Raw genomic sequence first — 24,411 nt, 5'->3', positions numbered from 1 at the left:
GCAAGTTGAATTAGCTGCTTTAGAACCCCCCACTAGGCCCTTTAGAAACCAGTCTGTCTTTCCAAATCTAGTACTGAGTTACAAAAAGAAATATATTTCATAAAAACCTTCCAGGGAAATGATGGATAGTAAATGTTGTATGTATTGTTTAGGAAAAAAAAAAAATTATAACAAAATGACTGAGATCGCTGAATTCCACTTTAGTGCTAGGTAACCTGACTGAAGTCAGAAGTAAAGAGGTGATTATAAATCACGGAGTCAAAAAAGCCCTTTAAAGAAAATTTATGCTTGTCCAGTCTTCCCACCTGAGTCTGAAATTTAAGCAGATGTGTGGTAAACATTTAAGTTCTTTCATAGTTTAGTAATTGACTTAAAAAAACAATAACAAAAGATAAATATATAGGTTCAATATGTACTGTCTAGCATTATATTTTTTGTTACACTTTTGTTACTTGATCCAGGTCTGTTTGCATCTATTGCGTATATATTGCGTATATTGATCAAATTATCTTTCTAATATTCCTGTGAGGCTGGGAAGAAGTAAGCCTATTTTATCTTCAAGGATCTGAAACACAGAGATGTGTTTTATCATTAAAGAGAAAAGATGTGGGAAAAAAATAAAATATGAGCATTTTTGTAAACCCTAGTCCAGTATCTCAGGCCATAAGGTGTTCCTCCTCTTAGTAAAAAGGTGCCTGAAAGCTCTTTACTGTAAGGACCTTTGTCTTTATTATAGTAACTAAGCACTTATAAAAAGATAGTTAATAACGTGAAAGGTGGCAAAATACGCTGTTGAAATAACCTGATTTAGAATAGAATCATAGAATCATAGATTCATAAAATTGTTAAGGTTGGAAAGGACGTCTGAGGTCATTGAGTCCAACTTGCTGACTTAACTGCCTGGTCCACCTCTAAACCATGTCCCTAAGCAGCACATCTACACGTTTTTTGAATACTTTCAGGGACTGTGATTGTGCCACTTCCCTGGACAGTCTGTTCCAATGCCTAACCACTCTCTCCATGAAGAAATTTTTCCTAATATCTAATCTAAATCTCCCCTGGAGCAACTTCAGCCCATTTCCTCTTGTCCAATCACTTGTTACTTGGGAGAAGAGACCAGCCTCCACCTCACTACAACCTTCTTTCAGGTACTTGTAGAGAGCAATAAGGTCTCCCCTCAGCCTCCTTTTCTCCAGGCTAAACAACCCCAGCTCTCTCAGCCGCTAATCATAAGACTTGGCAGTGATAGGTTAACGGTTGGGCTCGATGATCTTAAGGGTCTTTTCCAACCTTAAGGATTCTATGATTCTATGATTCTAAGACTTGTGCTCCAGACCCTTCACCAGCTTCGTTGCCCTTCTTTGGACACGGTCCAGCACCTCAATGTCCTCCTTGTAGTGAGGGGCCCAAAACTGAACACAGTACTCGAAGTGTGGCCTCACCAGTGCCGAGTGCAGGTGCACTATCACCTCCCTGGTCCTGCTGGCCACACTATTCCTGATACAAGCCAGGATGCCATTGGCCCTCTTGGCCACCTGGGCACACTGCCAGCTCATGTTCAGGTGGCTGTCAACCAACACCCCCAGGTCCTTTTCCACCAGGCAGCTCTACAGCCACTCCTCCCCAAGGCAGTAGCGTTGCATGGGGTTGTTGTGACCCAAGTGCAGGACCCAGCACTTAGCCTTGTTGAACCTCATACAATTGGCCTCAGCCCATCGATCCAGCCAGATCCCTCTGCAGGGCCTTCCTACCTCTGGGCAGATCAACACTTCCACCCAACTTGGTGTCGTCTGCAAACTTACTGAGGGTGCACTCGATCCCCTCATCCAAATCATTGATAAAGATATTGAACAGAACCGGCCCCAATACTGAGCCTTGGAGAGCACCACTCGTGACCAGTTACCAAATAGCTCAAATTGGAAATGTCTAAGAACAATTTAGGAAGGAAGATTCCATCAACCAGCTTCTATGATGAAGATGAAATTCCATGTTGACAAGTTTGGAGCAATGTATAGTAAAAAGAGTCATCTGAACTCAACAGACATCTTGTTATATTTTATGGGAAAAATCAATCTGGCAAAAACTAGTTGCACATAATTTCTTACACACAGATAGTTTCTGCTTCCTGTCCAGCCATAATAAACAGTTAGATTGCAACTGGGTATTTTAAAACTCATGATGATAGCAGCTCTCTCAGTATATAATTTGATGAGGACCATGCATATTGCACAACATTTTCAGCTCTGATCTCCCTGTGTCTATTTCTATCTTCTAAAAAGATCAGGAATAGTCATGTCTGAAAAATGTCACAAAAATAAACAGAGATGTAGTAAGATGTCTGAGCAATGATATTTTAAAAAGTGTCAGTTTTCAAAAAAGGCAAAAGGAGAAACACTGAAGGACAATAAAATCATTTTGTAATTACAGTCAATTATTTGTCCATATTTATTGTTTTTACAACATATAAAAACAGCAGAAAATTATAAAGAAGGCTAGCAAGTGAAAACTTTTCCCCGTATCTTTTATATTCTGTGGAACTCATTGGCATAACATATTGAAGTTAAAGGTTTGCAAAAAAAAAGTTTGATTATTTTACTAATAGCAATATCTTTGAGGTCAGATAACAATCTGTGGAGTGGGTAATCCTTGCTAATCCAGGTCATAAACATCCATGGGTTTCCAAGTAAGACAGAAACATCTCCATATGCATCTTATTCCTATATTTATTATTGAGATTCCAATACACTTCAAATAGCTTCTGGCTGCTGTTGAATACCAAGTACCAAACTAGGGGGACTGTCGATATGATCTGTAATAGCATTCCCACATTGCTATGGCCCCTTTGTATGTCTTAGACAGTTCAGCATACCAGAACTGTATATACCATACTGACAGCTGTATGATGTGAGTTTAAATACATATATGAATCAGCAGGTTCCCTCCTGCCTGCTTGTTTTCACTCCTTCATTTTTTGCTGTCAAGCACAATGTAGGGCAAATTCTGATGGCTTTCCTCAAACACAATTCCTGACTTTAGTGGACTTGAGTGAGGACTCCAGCATGTAGTGTGTTGTAATAAAATTGAATTTCATTTCATGATACAATTTTTTCCCCCACATTGTAGCTCATCTTAAATGTATGCAAGCCTTTTATCATTTCAAAATTACTTTGGTGAAGTAAAGGAGCTGGCAAAAATTGCCATGATCATAGACTGTGAATTTCTAAAAGAGAAGAGGATTTCTGACTGCAGAGGCTTCTATCCTAGCAGTCAAAGGCATAAGCAGATCAAACAGCTAGAAGTTTCTTTTTCTTTTCCTTTTTTTTTTTTTTTTTTTTTCTTCTATTTTAGTAGTAATGATAATTAACTATTGGAACAACTAGGAATTTTAAAGTCCAGACTGGACGCCTTTCTAAAAGAAATCCTTTAGGTCATCCAGAAGTCATGGACTCAGTACGAAAATTATGCTATAGAGGAGTTTCTGGTGAATCCCATCTGCCTTTCAAAATGCTTGAGAATTTTTTCTTTTTTTTTTCTCTCAGTCTTGTTGAGCATATAGAAAATGTAGGAAATAGCTGAGTGTACACATAAAATTCCCTTTTGGGTCCAATTTCACCCTTGTTTTGCATATTCATGACTCTAACCTGGCAAAATTCACAGCTGCCCGGAACAACCGCAGCAGTGGCAGCATTAGCCTTTGCCAGACTGCAAAAAATTTGGCATGTGTGCTCCAAAAGGAAATTTGCACAGATTTTGTAGGAGCAAAGGCTTTTGTTTGTGTTACAAATATTTGGGGAGTGGAATAATCATACTTCACACAATATGTCTTAAGAATTGGTTTGGAAATCCTGTAAGTGAAATACTTGAAAGATTTTATCCATTCTTCAGTTCTTAATAATCAAATGCCTGTTTATATATATATATAGGTATGGACTAGAATTGCTTTACAGAGATATGAAGTGAATCACCCACTTTATGTGTTTGTGGAAATTTAGAGTTAGCTCTCTTGAAGGTCTTCATCTTTTCATTAAAGACCATTAAACTCTTTAATCCTAGGTCTTTTACTGGTGTTAGAAAATGGTCACCTATTACTGTATGAAAGATTTCTGCTCAAAGTCCTTTTGTATTTCACGGTAATTTTTGTGTTCAAAGAGTTTTCATCAAAACAAGGAAAGAATCTTCTTTTAAAAGGAGGATATAGGTGGCTTTCTTATCAGTAATAGCTGGACAACCAGAAAGACCAAGGATTATTGAAAACTATTAGCACTGTAGCAGCTCAGATAGATGGGGGTAGGTGTTCAATGTCTCATTTCCATGCAGTCTGATAAATTGAAAGAGATTTTTTGCTTAACTTTGGCTGTCAGTTACACAGAATTAGAAGCTGGTCAGAATTAAAACCTTAATTGTGTGGTTTTGCTGCAACTGTTCTACCACAAGTTGGAACCCAACGTCTTTTTTTTATTGAACATAAAATCTCAAGACAGCACTGTGTAAGATAATTAGATGAAAAATATGACAAGACATGCAGGCATTAAGTAGTCTTTCCATGGTATTAAACATTTCTGAAGAAAGATAATTGGAAGCTAAATATGGAAGATTTTTAAGTTTTGAAGTATAATCATTTTATGAGACAGCTTATTTCATTTGGACTTGACAACAACTTTTCCTGACATTGTAGCCACAGAAAAAGTTCTGAGGATGTGAATGGGCTTTATGTGTGAATAAGGGTACCAGAAATGACCACTCCATCCCTCCTTTTCTGATTAGATGGTCAGATTCCAATCCAGTCTGGAAGAATTGCATATTCCGGGCTTTTTGTTCGTTTGTTTTGTTTTATTTTTTTCTGCAGCTATACATACATCTATACATACATTATTGTTAGTCATTATTCTGGATTTGTTCTCATTGTATTTCTGTAAGTTTTACTGTGATCACATTTGCACACACTTTGTTGCAAAAGCCACAGCACAAGATGTGTATTTATAGAACACCTGCTTATTTTAGCTTGCGTTTGGCAAAGAAACCCTTTGCTAAAGCCGGAGTATAAGTCTGAAACGATACCTTTTTTGCTAAAAGGAAGTTAAAGTTGGGAGTTTGAATTGTGTGCTTTCATCCCTTATGGTCATTTCCAGGAATATTTGAATAACTTTTTTTCTTAGGTAGATTATTGCAAACAAAACATTTAACCTTCAACTCTAAATATCGTACAAGATGAAACATAGAGATGCATTTAAAAGGACATGACGAAAATGTGCATTGATGCTTGTATATCACCCCTTTGCCCAATTGCTTGTGATCACCACAGTCCTCACAGTTACAGAAACACAAAATGTTGTGTTCCTCAGGAGAGTTAGGAGAAAGGACCTTGTCCTGTTTGGACTAGGTTGCAGAGCAGGCTGGGACACAGGCAGTACCTATACTAAGACCTAAAAGAGGTCAGGAAATATTCACTGACCTTAAGGCTGATAGGCACAATCACACATGTACAGATTAACTCCTTTCACCTTCCCAGTTAAGAGTACAGGTACAAACTGCTTGCTGTGAATGATGCGAACCACCACATCATACCTAAGAACAGGGTTTGGCAGTTCTGATTGGCATAGCCAAAATGGTGCCAGGAGGTGATTTTAACATTTAAGGAGTGTGAATGGTCAGTGGTCCAGCCCTCAAACTCATTCCCCAGCCTTGTTTTATTTAGCAGTGGAGAAATGGTGCTAATAAATAGTCAATGCTCCATTCTTAAAGTGCAGCAGCCTCTACATATGGGAGCTTTGGGGGAAAGTAGAAACTCTTTCTTGAGTGCTCCTTGAGCTGATGTGATTCTCTCTGATCCTTTAGCAAGAATTGAGCTTCACTAGGAAAAGCCTCATCTTGACTTTGTTGAAAAAAAAATAAAAGCAGAGAAGAGTAAACTATAACAGTATTCTGATCATAAAACTAGTTTGCAATGTGAGATTCAGAGAGCTACAGGGAAGTTGTGGAAATTGTGCAGTTTTTTCTCAGGCCATGCTTTCACTGAGCCAATAGATCTCATGCATAACTCTGTAGGCCTGAATCTCTTTTACCCGCAAAGACTCCTTTTGTATTATACTGAAGCTATAATTGGCTTTAGGGCTCCTTTTCAACACCAAAAATCATATCAAATGACTGAGCTATAACTCAGACAGGGCTTCATGCCCATTTTTATCAAGTTACATGAGTCTTGGATTCAGAGGAGATCTCTTAAGGGTTTAACTATGGGCCAGCACTTGTAAGCCTCCTCTTGGTATGAAATAGAGTACTAAAGGCCTAACACAGGAAGTGTATGAAGGGCAAATATGTTATATTAAGGGCGTAAGCCATTTTTGAAGCAGGTATCTCTTTGTTGCTGTGGAAAGCAGAGCAGCCATACACTGTGGTATGATGCTGTCTGACACTAACAATACTAGCAGAATTCATCTTCATATCTAGTTTGCAACATTACAATAAAGCTTCAGGTAGGTTAACAGCATAATATTTGAATAGTGAGTATATAAGATTTTCAAGCCTTAATGAGCATTCTTAAGATTATCTAAAGCATTGGCAGGATGGCATTTCTGATACCTGACTCTGCAGTCCCTAGGTGAATGATGAGTAGTTCTCAACAAATCTTAAATGGAATAAGCGCATACAAAATATGATCCCAGACTGAAAAGTGCTGATTGCTCTCTTCTCCCTTAGTATTGCTTAGTTAAGTTTAAATCAATATTTGTTATAAATATGTGAAATCAAAGGTAGAAACATCTGAATAAAATTAATCTATGATGTCTTCCAGTTATTCAGTCTTTTGCTGTAATCTAAAAGATTTGCTTTGGTCTTCGAACCTCACCAAGGGTAGCATTAATAAGATCTTCTTTAACAAGCTTTATTATCTGATTTTAATTTTGTAAGTTTTTTTTTATATTTTCAAAGTAGTTTCATTTCCATGGACTGTGAATTTGGTGCAATTATATATAAAGTTTTAGGTTTTGATTTTGCTATTGAATTTGTATGGGCACAAAGATCACAAATTTCCTGTAAACTGGTATAAATAACAACAAGCCAATAGTAAGTACTTCTCTAAATGTGAATTTCTTCAAATTGAGAACAGTAGATAAGGTTTCTTTCTTATGTTAAATTAAATATTTCAAAAAATATCAATCACCCAATGACATTAATATTGAAAGTAAAGCTATTAAAATAATCTTCTCAAATAACGTGTTTTATTAACTTACTTTCTCAATGCTTCTTATAAAATGAGACTATTTATTTACATGAAATAGCTGTAAATGGGATCTTAGTGTGTGCTCTTATGTAAAGATTATAAGATTTACCTAATGTCTTCTTTTTTAGTTCATTTTAAATAGTCTCCCTCTTATGTGAGTAATGAGGTCATCCCAAAAGCTTCTTCAAAACATTTCAAAATACATACAAAATCTAGGTTCTGGTCACACTGGTAGTTTTCCTATTATTCCTGAGGAAAGAAATGGAAGGATACTGACCGCTGGAGTGGCAACACTTTCCATGTTAAGTTTATGCACTCGTCTGGGACTTTGATCTTGCATGTTTTCATGTGAAAAGAACGGTAACTCAGGCAAAGCTCATAGAAATTTCAACCTCTTCTAATATGCGTAAAGTATAGGACATGATCCCATGAGAGGCACAGCAGGCAGTGACACAACAAGCCCTTGTCTTAGCAGAAGGCTTTGACAGCAAACGGCTACATAGAACCATGATCTAGACACTGAATGCATACATTTTTTGTTATGGACAGGATTAAGCATAGGAACACTGCACCCCAGGGATGCTGCATCTGTTAAAATTTGTAGACAAAACCATGATTTTTTTTTTCTCCATTTAAGAAAATACTATAGTTCAACCAGTAACTATTTTGCTTTATACAGGAGATGCCAGGGAATATTTGTTTTAGAGATCATTCTTACTGCTACTAGCCTAAGTATCTGTGAATAAAAATGTTTTTTGTGTCTAATTAAGTGACAACTATAGATTTTCTTCAAGGTTTTCAGTAGAATATTGTTTGCTCTTTAGTTAGACATTAATTTTGCTTCATCCTTATCTAGTTTCTTAAGTGAGAATTCACTACACTCGTCCTTATGTTTCAAATGAGATGATAAGTAATTCTGAGTATAAGCAATTACACTCAAGCTTGTCATTGCAATACATATAGGAACAGAATTTGTCCTTACTATAGTGCAGTTCTGATCAGTTTTTTCTTAATCTTTGTGAGCATTAGGTAAAAAAGTATTCTGATTAACATTACTCCTCCCAAATATAAGAAAACACTGAATTTCCAGAAGCATAAGTTTCTTAGAAAGATTTTGTGTTTGAACCAATTGTTCCTAAACTGTATTTTGCTTTACATCATAGATATCTCTTAGTTTTGCTAAGAACTGCTGTCATGAGCACTTTTTTAAAGGAAAAGAATAGACAAGTAAGCTGATAGTATAAAATCTATAAAAACATAGATGTACTAATTTTCAAATAACTTTTTATGCAAAGCATTAAGATGCATACAAAATTGATATATTTGTTTTTCTTTATTTTTGTTTTAGGTTTGAGGGGTCTTGGTTTAGAAAATAATAAGCTAATTTTCTTTTCATCTCTAGCTGCCCCTAGACAATGCATTGAACTACACTTTGATGAAAAATATTCCATAGAGCCTTCTTGGGAGTGTAAATTTGACCATATTGAAGTACGAGATGGACCTTTTGGCTTTTCCCCAATCATTGGACGTTTCTGTGGACAGCAAAATCCACCTATAATAAAATCCAGTGGCAGATTCCTATGGATTAAATTTTTTGCTGACGGTGAGCTGGAATCTATCGGGTTTTCTGCACGGTATAATTTTACACCTGGTGAGTACAAACTTTTTGATAGAAAAAGCTTAGCATAGTAACTTTGCTAATGATGTAAAATTGTGCTGTTGAATAATATCTTTAACTGCGACTATGTTTTTTATCAAGGAAAGTATTAACAGATAGGAAAATGATAGAAGGCATATATATCTTTTGCATAACAACTAAGGCTTATTCAAGGAAGAAATTTTCAATACAGTTTTGTACAAGATGCATATATTCAGCCTCTGCAGTTTTTAAAAGAATTGTTTTCAATCAAATTCTATTATAGAAAATAGAATCATAGAATCATTAAGGTTGGAAAAGACCTTTAAGATCATCAAGTCCAACTGTTAACCTAGCACTGCCAAGTCCACCACTAAACTATGTCCTCGAGCACCACGTCTACCCTTCTTTTAAATACCTCCAGGGATGGAGACTCAACTGCTTCCCTGGACAGCCTGTTCCAATGCCTGACTACCCTTTCAGTAAAGAATTTTTTCCTAATATCCAAACTAAACTTCCCCTGACACAGACTGAGGCCTTTTCCTCTCGTCCTATCACTTGTTACTAGGGAGAAGAGACCGAGCCCCACCTCACTACAGCCTCCTTTTCTCCAGACTAAACAACCCCAATTCCCTCAGCCACTCCTCATAAGACTTGTTCTCTAGACCCTTCACCAGCTTTGTTGCCCGTCTCTGGACACGCTCCAGCACCTCGATGTCCTTCTTGTAGTGAGGGGCCCAAAACTGAACATAGCACTCGAGGTGCGGCCTCACCAGTGCTGAGTACAGTCAAAACATTTCACGGGAATTTTTGTGTTTTATGCTTGATTTTTGACTGTGCAGCTTTTCTTTCAAAATTATCTTTAATAAAGTATTCTAATAAAAGAATGTAATTCTCTCAGAAAATTCCATCATTGCTTTTCCACTTCACCAATCATTTTCCCAACTGAGGAGCAGAATAGTTCTTCCTTTTCAGTAAAGCAAACTATTACAAGTATTGCCAGAGGAAGTGTGAGGTTCAAAGAGTAAAATGTTTTTTTCTAAAAAAGATGTAAATCTTAACTGTCATTGTACAGTTATTCCTTGTCAGTTTTTAAATTCAGTTCATTAAAGTAATACAAAATTCATACTCATACTTTCCATTAATTCTCCTCCCCCCCCCACCTTATTAACAAAAGATTGCTGATTTTAAATTTCATTTTTGGCTGCATCTACACTATACTGCACTGCACTGCTGGATTTGACGTAGTTCTGTACCTTCTTAAGTACTGAGTGATGAATCATACCTTAATATAGCTCGCTCTAAAGCACTGTAATTATTATGTAATTTTGTCAATTATGTCGCTATTGTTTCAGCTAAATTGTTGTATTAAGTGGAATAATATTCTTTAGAATATCTGCTAAAATTAACAGGCCCCAAATTCTGCTTGCTTAATTATTACAGTAGCATCATAGAAGATATCAGGGCTACTTGAATATTCATCTATGTGGTTTTCTTTCCCTTATGCAAGGAAAATAGTTATAAAATTACCCAGCATAGTTCAATTTTCTTTTAAGTCAAAGATACTGTCTCCCAGAGGATAAACATATTTAGAATGTTCAAACAGCAACAGAATACAGAATTTCCATAGCAAATAACCTGATAGCCAGATATATGTATCTATTGTAAATGCAAAGACAATGGATGAAATTTTACTATATCAACACATACTTGTCTCTGAAAAGTGCGTTAAATTTGTTTCTCTCATTTACCATGGCTCTGTGGGCTTTTGCCATTTTCCTCTCCACCTCCGCCAAAAGTTCTTTGCCTTAGACTTCATGTCCTTCTTGTTTCAAAGGGTTATGTATTGTGCTTGAAAAGATGTTCATAGCACAATCTGCAGCTTATTCTGTCTAAAAAACTCTCAAGTGAAAAACAATTTCATGGACTGTGTTTTATCCTTGTTCCTTTTCTACTGATGTAAGGTGGCTTTCTACACAGAGATCAATGCTGGTAAATTGCTATAGCAGCATAAATTATTCCAGACTTCAGATGGAATAGCTATATCTTGTTTCTTTCTGTTTTTTTCTTTTTTTTCTTTTTTATTTTTTCCTCCATAGATTGGCCAAAATGAGAATATGATTAATCTGACAAGTGCAAAACAGCACTGCTGCCTCCTTGATCACCAGTAACAGGAAGCAGTTCTCATTCAGCATGGTTACTTGACCAGTCCTTTATTATGTAGGCATGGATAAGGCTTGACATTTTGAGATCTGTTGTCCAAATGTGTGCAGTGGGAGGGGTCACTGTCAACTCATCAAAAAGAGCGATGGCTTTCAAGAGTATAAAAGAGTAGCATAGAGAGGCATTGCCTCTAGAAATTATCACCTAAACCATCTAGATCCATTTTGGGTAGTGACAATTTATGAAATTAGATTATGAACAAAGGAGAGAGCAGAATAAAAAATTCAGCTAACCTCTCTTTAAAGAACATCAAGAAAATGATCCAAAGCTAAGACTCATTTGGAAACTATTGGTGTCTAGAGCAGCTGAACACTCAGGAGAGATACAGTTTGTTGCATCCATCTCACTGGACACAAGCAGCACACAGCCTAACTGCAGCCTGCATAGGAGGCTTTCTCCAACCCAGTGAGAAGCACAACAGAGCTATTTCTTTAGTACCAGAAATCTTTGATGTTTCCTACCTGTGTGGTCCCCACCCACCCCTGAAGTGTTCCTCAGATGACACTTTTGCATTTGATATCTTGATGGAGGCTGTGGTTTGTTGATAAAGACAAGAAATGTGATGTTGAATGTGTGGGTGTGTGGCCAGATTGAAAAAAATTAAGTAAGTAAATTTGACTAAATTGAAGCTGCAAGCATTTATTATTCTTGGAACCATACCTGGAGAAGCAGGGAAGGAAATTATTTACTATGTCTCCAGGGTGTACAAAAACAGCTAAATGGATGAAATTGAAAAAAATATCAATTAGAGTATCAGGAAAAATGTTCCAATGAAGATGTATTAGTCTGTGCAAATGGAAAGAGCCCTGTCACCTGAGGCATTTTAAAACTAGTTTGGACTAAGTCCTGAAAAAAAGAAATTATATAGAACAATCCTAAGGAATAGACTAATATTTTGCAATTACTAGAACTTTTCTGTTTAATAATTTCTTTGACTCCTTAGTATTGAAATAGTTAGAACTCCATGCACTGATGCAAAAGTCCAGTGGAGTTTCAACAGTCCCTCAACATGCTGGAGTTTCAGGCATCTTGAAACAAACATAGTTCTCTTGCCAAAAATTCCATTCCATTTTAATAGATTTTTTTTTCAGAGCACTTTTCAGCACTCTAAAAGGTGAGACCTAGCAGAAGAAACAACTTTAATGACAAATCCAGAACTACACACAAAACCACCACAAACACACCCAGTAAGTGGTAAAACCACTGAAAATTCTGCAGAAAAGTTCCTTATTAAGCGGATAATTTAGGCTTTCATTTTTGTGATTTTATAAATTATAGGGTTAAGCAAGATGTGGTTGAATGACGCTGTATGTATGGTATAAGGATTGACTATTCTAAATGTCAAAACTCTGGTTAAGGGAAGAAGTTGTCTTTTTCTTTTATATTATTACAGCTGAATACTAGTAATAACTACATGCAGTCTGGATATAAAGTAAATTTTCAAGCATTTTGTACACATGAGAGTTTATAAGAAAAACAAAACATTTACTCTTTATGTACTATTTTAATTTTATTTTTTATTGTTAAATGCTAATTAACTGTGATCATTTCTAAATGGAACTATCTGAACCTATGAAACCTTCATAAATGTATATAAACATTTTGTTGGGTTTTTTGCAAATCTCATGTTTAAAAGAAATAACATATCAGACTACAATATTTTCAGGTTGCTCTGGTTCATTTTGAATGCAAATATGATTGGCTAGGGAAAGACACATGAGACAAGTCACATGATAATTATTTCTTGCTCTTGTTTTGTCATTCTTTGGGCCATTGAAAAGCTTACACCTGAAATTTCATTTCACATCTCTAGGTCTTTGGACTCAATCTGTTGCCCTCATTTTTCCTAAAAAGTTATGTCTTAAAAGCATTTTCCAAAACAGTGTTGAATCACTGGTTTGTGTAGAAAAAAATCAAGTATTACGTCAAGTATTACAACAATCATTCTTTAAAATGAGTCAATTTTTTAGTATAGACAAAGATTCAGACAGAGAGAGGATATGTTCATTTCAGCTTTCTTACTCAGCTAGAATAATCAGATTTCAGATTTTGCAGGACTGTGGCTTAAGATAGCACATCATTACTTTCAGTTCCTTCACTTAGTAGCAGCCATCTGTGTTTTTATTTAGCCTCATTAATATAGAGGTCAGTCAGTAATGTTTTCTGTTCAACTGTCTGATAATGGAAAAAGAAAAAAAGCTTTATACTCCTATGTCCTGAAAAGTGGAGTGTAAAACACTGTCTAATCAGAATAACGGTACTTTTACATCCCCGTTGCAGTGATACAAGTAGCTGTAGAATGTCAGACTAATAGAATAATGACATCATCTATCTTGAGGGGAAAAAAAGAAACAAACCACAATCCAAATTTTTCCTGATTGGGAAATTTCCATGTTTTAGGACTGATGACAAATTTAAGGTGAATTTATTAAATTCAGTCACAGTTCTAAATAACTTAGATAAGATACCATCAAATCATTTTGCCATCTAATGTCCATGTCATGCCTCGTGTGTATTTAAGGAAGGGGTATTTCCCAGGCCTCTGGGACAGCTGAATACTTGTGGCAGCTTGCTCACTTGGTTTTATTTATTTGTTTATTTCCTGTTCTCTTCTGAACTTGGTATGATTGTTTTTAAGTTAACATCAGCAGTGACAACAACTTTTAACCAACTTGTAATCCAGTTCAGTTTTTTGAGAAACAATAAGCAATCTCAGAGCCATGTGACTTTGAATAAGTCAATCTCTTTCCTTTGGGATCAGAGTTGGTTTGAAATTATGAGAGATTATTCATTATAACTCTTCATTTAAACTTTTGAGCCAGAACCTTTTGATGTTTTTTTTAAAAAGTGTGAATTTGTTTTATTTATTGACATTTCTAGCCCTCAGCACTTCAAACTGTTATAAGCAGCTTCCTTGAGTTATGAACTTTTAGTGTGTTCATACAAGTGTGCAACAGTCAGGCACTTCATTGCTGTTTACAATGTATTAGGGCGTCTGGTCTTGTGAATGAGAAGGAATTTGACTGTAACACCTAGGATGATACATTTGCATGCTACATTGAAAATCATGATCAGCTACATAAATATTGTCTTTTCAGGGGAATGTGATTTGTGTTGTGCTGTTATGTAGGATCCATTACCTTACAGGAGCTGTAGGATTAGGACCAGAGTATTTCAGTACCATAAATGTGAGAATGTAATGGGATAAGATGTTTATTTTAAATGTCAAGTGAAAAATAATTCCTTATGTGGAGCAAATGAGTATCTAAAAGATCTCATGGGATTCTCAGGTCCCATATTACCTGTTGTTATCACATACTTCTATTTTGCTTTCTACAATACCCAAAAGACAACTACAGAACTTCCTGGTTTAGAAATCCCTGCATGCTGGCAGTATCGTATTACCAACTGAAAGAAGTTAAACACTTAAGTTCCTACCTTGTTAAGCTTTGCTGTCAACACAAAAGCAATAGAAATACAAGACATAGTTTTAAGTACTCTAACATTGGAAGAAAGAAAAAACCCAAGAGCCACATTAACTTGGGACATTAGAGTTGCATTTGTATTGACTGTGTATGAATATCAGAGTTAAGGGGCTTTCCAAGTCATGTAGTATTGTCTCTCACACTGGGACTGCACGCAGCAAGTTTCCAACTCATGTCATAACTGTTTAAATTCATATCCCTCTATTGCTAGATCTTTAAAGACTTTCAGAGTTAATTTTATTTGGGTATTTTCTGCTTCAGCCACTGTTATGGAAGACCTGTTCTAGGATCCAAATTATTAGGAATGTTCCTCTGATTTCTTACCTAAAATTATTCATAGCCACCTTATGTCTTTGTTGTCTTATACCAATGTTACTTTTTAGCTTTGAAACTTCTTTTCTCACCAGGACTATATACAACTGCATCAAGAGCTTAGAGATTACAGTCATCTCTTTTTAAAGATGTCAGTTTGCTTGTCTACACAAGCCAAATCCTTGTACTGTCTTTTTATGCCATAGGCTCTTTGTTCCCCTTGCCATCAGTACCACCCCTCCTCTCTCCAAGAATCTCTCCTCTGTATCCATTCCACAACAAGCTGAACACAGACTTCTAGACGAGTTTTACTAGGATATTGTACTGCAGTACAGGTACAAATAATTTTTTTCTACCTCCACAGGAAATACCTTTCTTGATATGTAGGTGATCTCACCAATAAAGGTGATTATGGTGTTGCATTGCTAAATATTATTTACAGAGAAACCACATTTCTCTGACAAAAAGTCTGTCTTTTTGGAAGCACCTGGGAGGAACCTTTAGCAAGCTTAGATGTGCATGCAAAAATAACACTAGAAAATCAACATTTTTAGATTAAGCTGCATTTTTACACCACCATTGTCAGCATTTTCAAAATAGTTTATATTATTACTTGTTACAGAACAATTAAAACTAATTCTTAAAGGCAGGAGAGGATTTTCCTTAAATATGGTCCTTTTCTTATGCTCTTTCCCCAAAGGATATGCTTTTGGCTTTATGCAAATACTATACTGAATTAGCTTAACCTTAGGTCTGATAGAGAGTGGCTACCCTTTGCGTTAAACACTTGCAAAATGTGGAAATAACCAGTGAGCCCTGGTCATTTGTTTTCGCTATTAATTCTTGATTTATCTATAATATTTGTGAAGCACTTGGAAATGGCAAAGCTGGGAAGATAATATGGAATTTGCACTGAACAGAAAGTCTGGGTTGTCATCTTCCACAAGTGTTTGGAAACAACATGTTTACAATGAGAATTTTTACGACTAATATGCATATTCAGAATAGCACCTCCAAAACCTGTTGTTAAGTATCTTACTTGGTAGTTCTCATTCAAACATTTTAACACCTATTTCTTCATGGAAAAAATGAGAAACTTCGTGCCTCATATGTAATGAGTAAGGAGTTTTTGAATACTCTTCAAAGTTGTTCCAGATCGTCTGACTTCCTTATCTGGCAGATTTTCTAACAGCTCTTTCTGGGATGCACTTCTGGCTGATTGTGTTGTGGCCTCATCCTGGCAACACTGTTGTCTGTAATAGTTTCTCTTAGTGACCTTGGCAATGTGGATGTCTGCAGAGAATCTGCTGACATTGAAGCAATTCTTTTTCTTTACTTATCCATTCCTTAATCCGTTGAATTTTCATCTTTATGTATTGTATCTACAAGTTTCTGAGGTGTTACGGGTATAGCAAATAAATCTTGACAATCACCTCAGTGCTTTTGTCTAATCAGCATGACTGTGGACCTTCTGTTAGGCAGAGAAACTATTTTTTATTCTAGCCACAGAGTCGCAAGTGGTCTGATTCTTTAGCTGTCTGTATAGAAAATGATGCTTTTATTTTAGATACAAACACATGTTTATATCACTTGTTTTCAGTCACCCATATTTCTTAATTTGATATTTGCATAGGTTCAATTAACTGTGACTGTTGATTTTTTTATCATCTGTTTGTTTCACGAAGTATTTCTCAATTCTAATAGCAATAAGTAAGGATCATTATTGACATATTTAGCTTTCCTTAACAGATTTTTTACTCTTTGAATAGTGCTTCTAGCTAATTCTCCTAAAAGAAATGCACACAAACCCCTGTTAGAAAGTTTCCAGTCCTCTGTAACTAATAAAAAGAATTCTTCCCAATAATTAGTAGCTCTGATTCTGCACACTGTAGTCTCTGGAAAAGTCAGTCATGTTTCTGTTTCTAGAATTGAATATTTTTGCAGTATGCAATGGTTAGTAAATTAGCAAATGTGTCAAATTCAAAATATATCCCCTCTCAGACTTTGTTGTATATATTCGTCAACTGTTTAGCATTGGTTCATTTTCTGAGGGTAGTATTCATATTTTTTGTAAAGAGGTCAATCCAGAGAGTCTCTTTTGCTTACCAGTACTGAGGTGAATGTTATTGAATATTGTTTTGTGTATTTGTAGTTCTAGCAGGTGTATGTTGTCACCTTAATATATCTTTTGTGATATTGATGGCTATGACCAATGTTGATTTGTTTACTGTCTGTTCAGAAATGCAGGCTATGTAATTCTTTCATCTCAGATATCACATTTGAGCTGCTTTGGTGCTCAGGTCCAAAAGCAAGATTGTGCCTCCTTCAACTTTGATAGAAATTTTGTCCTAACTATTTTGTAAATAAACATTTAGCTGGCCCATTAGAGTATCTATGCCTTTTATCTGTCTTCTCTTTCTCTCTTATTATGTGATATCAAAGAGCCTTCAATCTTTAATATTATACCTCTCTCATGGGGTAGAGAAATACTATCATGCATAGTCTTTTCCACATGGGGATAGAGAAATACTATCATGCCTAGTCCTTTCATTGTGAGGAGCAGACATACAAAGATTTCTGTGAGAGGTAGATGTCATCTGTATGGCTAATTCTAGCCAACGTATGTATTGCTAGACACAAATCTGGTGGAAAATTAAGAGCTTGAATCAAACCTCTGAACACCCAGACTTACTCCTATCTGTTTTTTCCGTTTCTCTCTTTCACTCTCTCTCTGTACAATTATAACCTATCTCACCTCAAGCTACTGACAAGCTCTTTTTACTATATATATCTTTATCTTATACATAGGCTAAGGAGTTATGAACAAACCTCATCTCAGTAATATTAAGTGATGTTATGTATACTGTTAATGCAGATAAGTTATCCTAAAAATGATTGCAACAAACTGAGGAAGTGAGAAGTTGAATTTTTTAAGTCCAGTCTTAAAAGAATCCAAACTTTAAAATATGAAAATCTATAATGAAGAGGTATATAATGGTAATAACGGGTTCATGCAAGTCACCTGCTTATTGTAAGTGTTGTTTAATGTTTGTAAATGCTGAGTAGATTAAAGGTTTTTTTTTCCTTATAAGATTAATTCACATTATATAGAGATATTACTTTAAAATCTCGTAAGTAGCATATTCTTCCGGTCAACAGGGTAAGGTTGACAAAAAGTTCAGCCACCAAATACAGGATGTCACAAGTGTCTGACATCCCTGTTTAAAGTTTCAGAATTTGCTAGCCTGCTGTAGTCTGTTTCTATAATGTCAAATAATGTAATTTACACTGTATCTTGTAGGTGTTTTATTAGTTAGCTTTGAAATAATAAAAAAAAAGTCATATAATTTTCATTCCTGAAAATCTTTGAAATCATCTTTACGTGCAGAATGCCACTATCATAACTAATGCTTTTGTTGTGTTTGGGAAAGCCAGTAAGTCATTTTTGTTCAATTTCTGTTCAAGGTGTAGATATTTTCAATTTGCACGCGTTTTTTATTGTGGCAAGTCCAAATGCTAGGTGTCTTTATTTTTTTCTCTGCAAAACCTGTTCATTTCACTAAGGCCCTTGGGCCAAATAAGAATAACAGCTACTATAATTTAATGCTGTAATCCATCAAAAATCTCTGAAATTACTTTCTGATATGCCCAAGGATAATTCTAAAGAACAGTTGCTTAAGCTTACTATACTCAAATGCTGCACTGACAAGCCACAAAATCTAGTCCCAATTTAGGAAAGAACTTCAGGAAGCCTACATTTAAGCATGTGCCTAAATCTGGGCAATCTCTAGGCTTGGGTACTTGCTTAAAGGTAATTACCTTTAAATACTGTCCTCTACCTTTTCATCTATAGAACTAAGTCAATATGAAACATTAGTTTATTTTGGAGAACTGAACTACTATTTCTTCAACTCTTTTCATGAATTAAAAACTAGTTTTCTACCTTTACACAGGTTATGTGGTAGATATATATCAATTCAGTGTTTGTCTGTTTGATCAATATCACACTAATATAGCTTTAAGTAGGCTCAACTGATTCACTAACTCCCAGTTTTCACTTGTTTTCATATTCTGTTACAGTAAATTGAGTTTTTGTTGAAGTTAGAACATCATGATTAGCGATTTGTCTGTCTTCCTGTGCTATTCTTCCTCTAGATATCCTTGTCCCTAAAAAATCACCTCAGAATCATCTGAAATGAAATTATTTTTTGTATGTAAGAATGTATAATTTTCTTCAACCATGCTTAGAATTGAATTCATTCAGATAAGTTTTTTGGTCCAACTTGCTTTGTCAATCAGGTTTACAAGTTGTAAAATGAAGTGATACTAGTTCTGCAACCATTTGCAATGAGTACTGGTTCCACACCTTGAATTTCAAATCTTAAACATAAAATAAAGTTTCCAATAGATTTTTACTACATTCCCACTACTTAAACTTGTGGTAGTGCATCCATTGCCAAATGGGCTTTTTAAAACAAAAATGGAACAGTACTTAAGGATAATTTTTTGAAAGGGAGAACTATTTATTGATAGGAAAAGAGGCCTGTAATTTTTTGTGTTATCGTGCATTCTTTTTTCTAAAATTGGAAGTTAAGCTCCCAGAAAAAATCTCCACAAAGAAGTGGTACCTAGGGAAAGCCAAGATAATCTTTAGTATCTTGCTCTTTCTGCAAAACGTCATCTCCTCACTCTGGCTGATTTTGGAACTCAGTAGAAGTTAGGACCAAGGAACCTTTATTGAATGCCCTTCCAATAATGAAGAAACTCAGATCTCTTGAGCCTGAGCTAGCTCAGCTGCAGATCTTCTAAAAAATGGTGTCTGTCTTCTATGCTGTATGGTGTTGGCAGCTATGACTGTTTAACAGTAGTTTATTTACTCTTTACTCATTCATTTATTCAGCAATCTAATTCAGCAGACATTTAAAAGCACCTACATTCTCTGTTCATTTATTTTCTCAATTCATTTAGGACCAAGCATAAAGACTTTTAGGTGGTGAGACATCTGTTGAGATAAACAATTGTTTAAGCAAAAGAACTGGATTTAGGAAGATTCAAATTTAAGAAGTTCATTTTCTTTGTGGACCTGGCACTTCATTATCTTTCAGTTATATTTTTCATATTTGTATTGTCTGCCTTTTCTTTCCCCTTTAGCTAAAAAAAAACCCAAACCCAAAACTTGATTGTTTGCTAGAAATTACATTCTATTAATAAAAATGTGATATTTTTATTTTATTACTCTAAGGAAATATTTAAAACTACTTTCAAAACTTGCATTTATAATTACTGAGTGAAGACTACAGCACTCCTTAACCCCTCTTGTCTTCCTAGAGTTTTTTCCCAAAGTGTTTTTGCTGCAGTCCAGTGTTTATTTAACTAGTATAATCTGATGCATAAAAGCACTATCTACAACTTCATACAATATAGAAAAGATTTCAGCTAAACAGACCAAATTCTTCTCTGGTTTAAGAATGAGACTTCTATTCATACCAATGAAGTTGAATGCACAGTCAGGCAGGTTGGGTTTAGTCTTGTATTCTGGTCTGCCATGATATATCCAACCTGATTTAAGAGTGCTTTGCAATCGTATGGACATACAGTCTAATTGAGAAACCTTTCATTAAGAAGATTCTAGTCATTCATAATCAAATCAGGTAACATTACAGTCAGCAAAACTACTTCTACCCTTAGAGAGAAATTCTCAAGACAGACATTTTCTGTTTCTTACTAAAAATGCATGATATAATAAATACCAAAAATATTCAAATACACAAATATCTTTTGAAATTGAGAGATCCAGTGCCCTCAAATTATTCTTGGTCTGAAGACCCTTCTTGATTATGTCAAATGCACATTGTTTACATGATCACAACATAGTCTGTAATTCACTAGGTAAAAGAGCATCTGATGTTAGTGTTTCCTCAAATAGATTTGTAAAGGAGAATTTAACTTCAGTGAGAAAAAATATTTTGGTCTGTACTACACAGTCTAAAATGGACTTTTGATTAATTTTTTTTTTTAATGTTTAGGGTAATGAGATCTACCAAACAATTGAGAATGACATTGAAAAGAATAAATTCATTGCCAAAATGTGAAAATAAGTAAGCAAATGCTTTTGATCAACATTTTAAAAATATTGCTTCAGAAATTGTTACACATTAGAGATGCAGAATGTTTATTTGAATACTTTGATGTCAAAAGACTACATCTAATATCCAACAATTTGTGTTAAGAAAGATTGCTTGAGTCATGAGTAGGTTGATGAGAACAGAATTGCCAAATATTTTCTGAGAATTCAGATTCAAATAAACTGATATCTGTGGCATATCCATTATTAAAAATTTGTACTAGCATGACAGAAGCAGGCAGCGTGAAATGTGTTATTCCAGTCACATATCAGTCCCCTAGATGACACTGAGAAGCCAGAAGATGTTGTGTAACAGGACTTAGAAACATCATTTGCCAGATGTTATCTGATAGTTGAAGCTCAAGAGACAATGTTATCAAATCTGCTGGTTGCAGTATGTGGGTTAATAAAAGATTGTATGATACCACTTCTTGTTTTCTCTTGATTTTTTCCTTTCTTTTCTTTCCTGTAGCTCATTTCTCAACTCTACATAAAAATTAATATGAAAACAGAATACAGAAAATTATTATTAAAAATATTTTGTTCTTTAATGCTGATTCCATTATGTGGATTAGACAGTTTGTTATTAGTTGCTACCAACTACAAAGTCCATACTGATATTTTATAAAATAAGTTTATAGGTTGTTTTTCTTAATAAAAAGCATACTGGCTTAGTAGTTTAAAAATCATATTTGGGTAATTTGAATCTCTGTAATTGTATGTGCTCTCCCCATAAGAATCATTTGTAGCATTAATTGTATGTTTGTATTCCAGAATATTGCATATCAATGATATTCCAATATACATACAGATCAATGATTTGCCAAGTACTTTTAAATGAAAGGGTTTATTTATATTTGATTTTTTTTTTTTTTGTTATCACTAGAGCTTTAAATGACTCTTTAAAACCAAGCTAGGAAAAATCCTGCTGTTTGGCAGTCAAAAACTTGATCTGGTCAAATGAAATGTAATTATTGCCTGCTTGTTGGATAAGCGGCTGACCCATACTTAAAAATCCCAAGTGCTGTGACTGACCATCATGTTTGACCTGCTGCTGCTGAAAATGAAAACTGTCCTGATACCTCATTTCTTCTAAATATTACCACACCAATGGAAGAACTGGACAAACTCTAGTCAGTACTTACTTTGCTGTTCTTTTCCCAGTCTCTTCAGCCAGTTAATGGCAATATTGGATATTGTATAAAGTAGGCATACAGACTTACGAACACTGCCTTTCCAAAGTGTGATTCAGTGAATCACAATGGCTTTTTCATGTTGAATGTGATGCAAAGGACCAGTTTTCATTTTCTGTCTGAGGCTGAGCCAGTCAATCAGTGTAGCGTTCAATAAATCAATTGCTAAATTCAGCTCAGATTGTGGGCCTAAACCTGCTTCTGTTAGAATCAATATTAAAACTGTGAGCAAATCCAGTGGAAATCAGATTGTTGCTTCAGACTGGTAGCTTTTGAATAGAGGAGGAAAACTACAAGTCTGCTAAATTCCATGGAAACTATAATTTTTTAATCTAAATACTCAAGTTACGATAATAGAATTAAAAATTTGTTAATCTAAACTGAATGTAATCACTGTTCAGGGATAGCTGGATCTGGAGTTTCTGGGGTGAAGAAAAGCCAGCAGTAACTGAATTTTTATAGACTCAAATCTGACTCTATTCAAGCTCTAGATTACAGATCTCCAGTTATTCACAGACACATTTGTTTGCTGATGTTCATGACAAACCAGTTTGAGAACCGATTAGTGAACACAGAGCATGTGGCATAAATGATACTCAAAGAGGACTGAGGATCCATTAGAAGGATCTTGTTTAAAGAAAAAGTTTAAAAGGTTGAAGACAATAGCCTTTGGTTTAGAATTTATGATCCTGTTGATTTTTTCATGTTGGCATATAGCAAAACATGTCTTACTGTTATTGATGAGCAACAATCTTTATTCATTAATTTAGGTGGGAACCATTTGGGGCTAGGCTCGGTATGAATTATGTTTGTTTTAGTCAAATACATAGTAAAACATACAGCAGGGCTTTCCTCATCAAAATAATAAAAGCCCCAGCTGACCTAATGTCTTGTTTCTAACAGATTATATCTACACTAGGTGAGTATTAGCAATTAATCATGGTTTGGACTGTTCTCTGGCACTTTTAATTGCATGAAATTGGAGCAAAATGATATATTTGAACAACAGGGAATATCACTCTCATGAAGTTGTAACCAACAGGAAGCAGATGAACTGTAAGGCCAAAAACCTAGCTCTAAAGCCTTGCTTAACCAAAAATGTATCAAAATGTTTTCTTCCTACAATCTCAGGAGAAGCTGAATTTCATAATACTGGAATGAATGGAAGGGTTATTCCTCCCTTCCCATATATTATTTATATCCTTTAAATATCTGAATGCTGTCTTGTATAATAAAATGTAAAATTCATAAGTTTGTGGGTAATTTAAGTAGGAATTCACAGTTTAACATGCAGAGTTATCTTCTTTCTGACAACTGGACTATAGTGAAACTCTTCCTCAGAGAAAACTGCTACCCTATGCTGTTGAAAGATGAAGAAACAAATGAAAGCGCAAGAATATCTCCAAGGAAGCTCCACAGTATACTCCGTAGCTAAAGCTGATGAAAACCCATCTTCTCATTCTGCAGACAGGGCTTTGTACATTTGGGAAAACTGCTGGGGTCAACAGCTCAGTGCTCCCTAAAGGATAATTTCTAGGCAGGAAGCCTCCTAAAAGTAGCAGAAAAAGAAGGAAAGCTCCGGTGTCACTGGAAGCTATACTGCTATGGATGCTAAAAGGACAGGGCAGAAGACTTATTTTTCCTGCAGTTGTTTCTGGGGCTTGGTGTTGATATGCTTTCCTCAGCAATTCATTGAGCTATGTAGCTTTTACAGTTCCTCTTCTTGCTCACTGAAAGTGTCTGTGATGTACACATATAATTACAGTTAGAGTTGACAATTTAGTTTAACAAATGAATTTCACTCTTCCTTTTATACATTCCAGTTTTTTTTATTTTTCCTTTAGAAAGAGAGCATTCAGGCTCCAATGGGGATGAAAACCTAAAATTCTCCCTTTGCTCCTAAACACCAACAGATTTCTACTCTGGATATGGAATACATTTTAAAAACACCCTGTGACATTGGCTTTTGGAATTATACAAAGACTTTGTTATAGGAGAGCACTACAACATAATTAATCCAATAACTTTCAAAAATCTAGCAGTTGCACAGTATACTAATGAATGGCTTTCTGTCTATGGCTATTTCATTTGTTTCCACTCTAAGGATCATATTTTCTGGGGTATTGTGTCTGGTTCGTCTCTTTCTGGTATCTTATATGGCCAGATGATTAAGCAATCAGTTGTTTTTGCACACACAATGCAGTTCCCTTACAGTACTC

At 35.3% G+C, this 24,411-nt stretch overlaps 1 protein-coding gene across 5 annotated transcripts in view; it reads left to right on the top strand.

The window, feature by feature from the left end:
- Nucleotides 1-24,411, top strand: part of NETO1 (neuropilin and tolloid like 1) — an 85,811-nt gene that overhangs the window by 6,729 nt on the left and 54,671 nt on the right. For all 5 annotated transcript variants that reach the window (XR_015704741.1, XM_087757652.1, XM_087757667.1 and 2 more), the window contains exon 4: nt 8,622-8,870. Coding sequence is in view for 4 of the 5 variants with exons in the window: in XM_087757652.1 (XP_087613778.1) it covers nt 8,622-8,870 (249 nt within the window). In the remaining variant the exon portion in view is untranslated. The remainder of the gene's footprint in view (nt 1-8,621; nt 8,871-24,411) is intronic.

This window comes from Nipponia nippon, unplaced genomic scaffold (assembly GCF_047370975.1).
Source record: "Nipponia nippon isolate SJK-2023a ecotype South Korea unplaced genomic scaffold, ASM4737097v1 scaffold_1, whole genome shotgun sequence".
Taxonomy (NCBI): Eukaryota; Metazoa; Chordata; class Aves; order Pelecaniformes; family Threskiornithidae; genus Nipponia; species Nipponia nippon.
This window is presented reverse-complemented; position numbering and strand designations above follow the sequence as displayed.